At 47.3% G+C, this 3,510-nt stretch overlaps 1 protein-coding gene across 1 annotated transcript; it reads left to right on the top strand.

The window, feature by feature from the left end:
- The first annotated feature begins 230 nt into the window (after positions 1-230).
- On the top strand, positions 231-2,806 carry LOC123101186 (uncharacterized). Its single transcript, XM_044522755.1, has 4 exons — positions 231-1,494; positions 1,653-1,678; positions 2,377-2,427; positions 2,792-2,806. The coding sequence occupies exons 1-4, from the start codon at positions 231-233 to the stop codon at positions 2,804-2,806; spliced, it is 1,356 nt and encodes a 451-aa protein (XP_044378690.1).
- Positions 2,807-3,510: the final 704 nt, after the last annotated feature.

The raw sequence follows: 3,510 nt of genomic DNA, 5'->3' as shown, positions 1-3,510 counted from the left end.
CGACGGAGGGGGACGTCGGCCGTTTCCGCGTGCTGACGTGGATAAGTACCCTACCGCCAGGGGCCCTGATGGTAGGCTGTCTAACCCTACCGCCAGAGACTCTGGCGGTAAGAAAAAGGGTCAAATCCCGAAAAAAATTCAAACCAGAGTCAGATCCTAAAATTGTTTGTCAAAAGAGTCAAAACACGAAATTTTGCCGAATCGTGTATGATGTGACTTGCTTCGTCTAGATGAACACCATCATCTGTCGTCTGACCAACATACTTAGAAGTATAGTCACAAGAGCATCAACTTATATATTTCCATTAATAGAAACAATTAGGATTCAGCCGAAATCAGAAAACCAAAAGGGCCTGGAATTAAGATCACATTATAGTACTAACGCCGAGGGAGGCGACCGTGGCATTTGCCGCATTGCCCCCACCACATCATGCCGCGCTCCGGTGTCGAAGAGGTGCCACAGTAGCAACACTAGCGTCAGCCACGGGAATAGAGTCTCGCCGCTGCCGTCAGCTCTGCCCTGCTGCGACGACCGACGGACACCACCACCCCAACGCCATGTCACTCCGCCGCCTCGTAGCCCGCTCCCTCTCCACGGCCGACCTCTCCGAGCGGAGGGCCCTTGCACCCGCTGGGACCTGGCCGAGGACCCCGAAGTCCACCGCTTCGTCTGCAACCCCCTCACCGGCCAGATGCTCCGCCTGCCGGACTTCGCCGGCTCCAGGAGCAACTACGCCCTCCACAACATGGGCCTCCTCACCCAGGCCGACGGAGGGCTCGGGTGCGGGCCGCCCGACAGGTTCGCCGTTGCCGACTTCGTCCTCAATGGCGCCGCCATCTTGCGGTTTCTCTCTGAGGAAGGGAAGTGGAAGGCGGTACGGCCGGTCCATGGCAACCCATCGCTCCCGCGCCCGATGGAGATGAACCAGGAGACGGTTGCCTTCGGCGGCCGCCTGTGGTGGGTCGACCTCACCTTGGGTGCCGTCTCCGTCGACCCCTTCGCCGACCGGCCGGAGATCCGCTTCGTCGAGCTGCCCAGCGGCAGCGTGCTGCCCGCGCCTGCACGTGTGGACGAAGCAGACCCCTGCAAGGTCGAGGAACGGGGGCTGCTCATTATGGAGGTCACCAATCGCCGGCGCATCGGCGTGAGCGAGGGGAGGCTGCGCTACGCCGAGGTGACTCCCGGCGGGCCATTTCTGCTCAGCTCATATGCGCTCGACGACGACGAGGGCACCGGCTGGAAGCTGGAGCACCAGGTGGCACTCAGGCGGGCGTTGGCGGACGGAGGCTACTCGGCACAGGCGGCGCCGCAGATCGCCGTCCTTGACCCCGTCGACGCCAACATCATTTACCTCAAGGTCGGCAAGGACGTCGTCGTGGTGGACATGCATAACGGGAATGTGATTGGGGGCTGTCGGCTTCAAGGAGAGTACATTTCTCTTGTACCATGCGTGCTTCCACCATGGCTTGGATCAAGCCGGATCCCCGCCGAAGGTACCTACCAATCTTCTCTTACGTTTCGGTTTTGCATTTGTTGGTGCATTGCTTCAGATGTTCAGTGCTAGCTTGGGGAGAATTTTATAGTAATGTGGGTGGAAACATACAAATGGATGAATTTTGTGATTCGTAACAATGTTGTGAGCGTGTTGTAGATGGTGGTGACGAATTGACATTGTCAGTAAGAATGTAAGATCCAAACATGAATTGGAATCAGAGACTAGGATTGGTGCTATCGATCTAGCTAGACCGACTTGATGTTTGGGTGTGCTGGGAGATGTATGTGTGTACTGTGTTAAGCAGCGGCATTCATACAAAGGAGTGCTCGAATCATATCCGATTAGCTGATCACAATGGTACATTTTTCTGAAGCCTGAAATCATGTGTATTCACACCAGTACTCTGTTCCTAAAACTCATATGGTGTTCAAATCTTGTGTCACAAACAGGTAATGCATCTCTTAATTAGCTAGCAGCGGTCTCTTTTCGCGATATGTTGCAGTTGAGGATGGCGTCTAAACACACATACATCATCCCCTTTGGTTTCTGTGAACTTTGAATTAACACATGTACATGTTCTACATGTTATTTTCCACATCTCTATATGTCGTTTTCAGTTAATGGCTGTTGTACTCTTGTTCATCCAACTGATCACCCAACTGATCACCCAACTTTTGGCTTGAAAAGAAATTTTGTTCCTCTGATCAGTGTCAAGCTATATGAGCAATGAGCTGTGCTGAATTCTTGATAGCCTGTTCTATGTATCAGTCCTGTCCGCTGGCACATTTCTTATAAGCAAGCGTAGTTTATACTGTACGCACAAAATTGTTCCGAGTTAACATAGATTGTATCTGTTATTCAACTTCCTGTACCTTGACAGACAAAACTTTTTTCAGGCAAGAAGGATGGCATGGAAGTGACAGATGATCTGGTCAGTAGCGCCTAGAAGTCGTGAATGGGCATTAGTCTACCAGCTTATTTATCTCTAGTTGGGAACTATCTTAGTCTCTTAACTAATGCTTCCATTATTAGTCATCCATTGGCATTGTCAGTACTCAAGACGCATCGTGCTTTCTTGTCCTAATGGTGACCGCTCTTTTCTTTTTCTTAAAATTTTACCAACAACTGTTAAGAAGTCTAAAACTGAAGCTTATTACTTTCAAACAACTTATAATGACGTAATTTGGTGCTATAAGTAAACATGTTGTCCAAATGTTATTTGGTGTTTATTCCGGTATCCATTTTCTTTTCCATGTTGAGTCAAACATCTCTAACATGTTTTCTCTATTTTTCAGGTTTCCTGGAACTAATAGATGGAGGGGTTGCACTATATTAGGATAGAAGCGAGCGGTAGTTTGTCGAACTCTCATTTTGGGTGAAAGCTGGGATATTTTGGATTTATTGTAGTTTCTTGATGAGTTACCATCTCGTTTAGAGGGAAATCTAGCAGTTGGTTCAACAGTCCATTAGGATATTGCAGTAGAACTAAATTAAATCAACATCTGACGACTGTCACAAAACCGTATGCATGAAGTTACTTGTAAGATAATATGCTCATCTTTTCTTTTCAAATTCTGAAAAAGAAAAATACAAGCTCATCTTTTTGTAGGAAAACATGGATGCATGCATGATTTTAAATGATTGTAGACTTGTAATCTTGGTGACATCTGTTATGAATTGATGAATGTTTCAACGGTTCAGGATTTCTCATGACAAATGCATGTTTTTCACCGCCTTTATTGCTTGAGAACAACATAGACCACCAGCACAACAAAGTTCTGTGCCATAATATGTTTACAAAAAATTCAAAATATATGTACAAAGTAATCAGAATCGTGCATCAACGCACAGCAATCCTTTTATGGCTTCTGTAGACTTGGTATAGTGTGAAAAATTAAATTCATTTTGATATTTGAATTTATCATGGCCAGCTCTTCAAAATAAGTCCAATGAGCAATATATTTCAAATTGTGGAGCAAAGATAGGACTGAGCATGTTGGTCAAGTGAAACCTC

The sequence above is a fragment of the Triticum aestivum genome, chromosome 5A, assembly GCF_018294505.1.
Source record: "Triticum aestivum cultivar Chinese Spring chromosome 5A, IWGSC CS RefSeq v2.1, whole genome shotgun sequence".
Classification (NCBI taxonomy): Eukaryota; Viridiplantae; Streptophyta; class Magnoliopsida; order Poales; family Poaceae; genus Triticum; species Triticum aestivum.
Note: the sequence above shows the minus strand (reverse complement) of the source record. Positions and strands in the feature narration are given on the sequence as shown.

What these genes read in the sequence shown, in the direction of transcription:
- LOC123101186 (XM_044522755.1), top strand. Translation starts at nt 231, where the DNA reads ATGAACACCATCATCTGTCGTCTGACCAACATACTTAGAAGTATAGTC. An exon ending in AAGCCGGATCCCCGCCGAAG is followed by an intron (nt 1,495 to 1,652) that starts GTACCTACCAAT and finishes AGCGTGTTGTAG; the next exon opens with ATGGTGGTGACGAATTGACA. An exon ending in GTGACGAATTGACATTGTCA is followed by an intron (nt 1,679 to 2,376) that starts GTAAGAATGTAA and finishes GTACCTTGACAG; the next exon opens with ACAAAACTTTTTTCAGGCAA.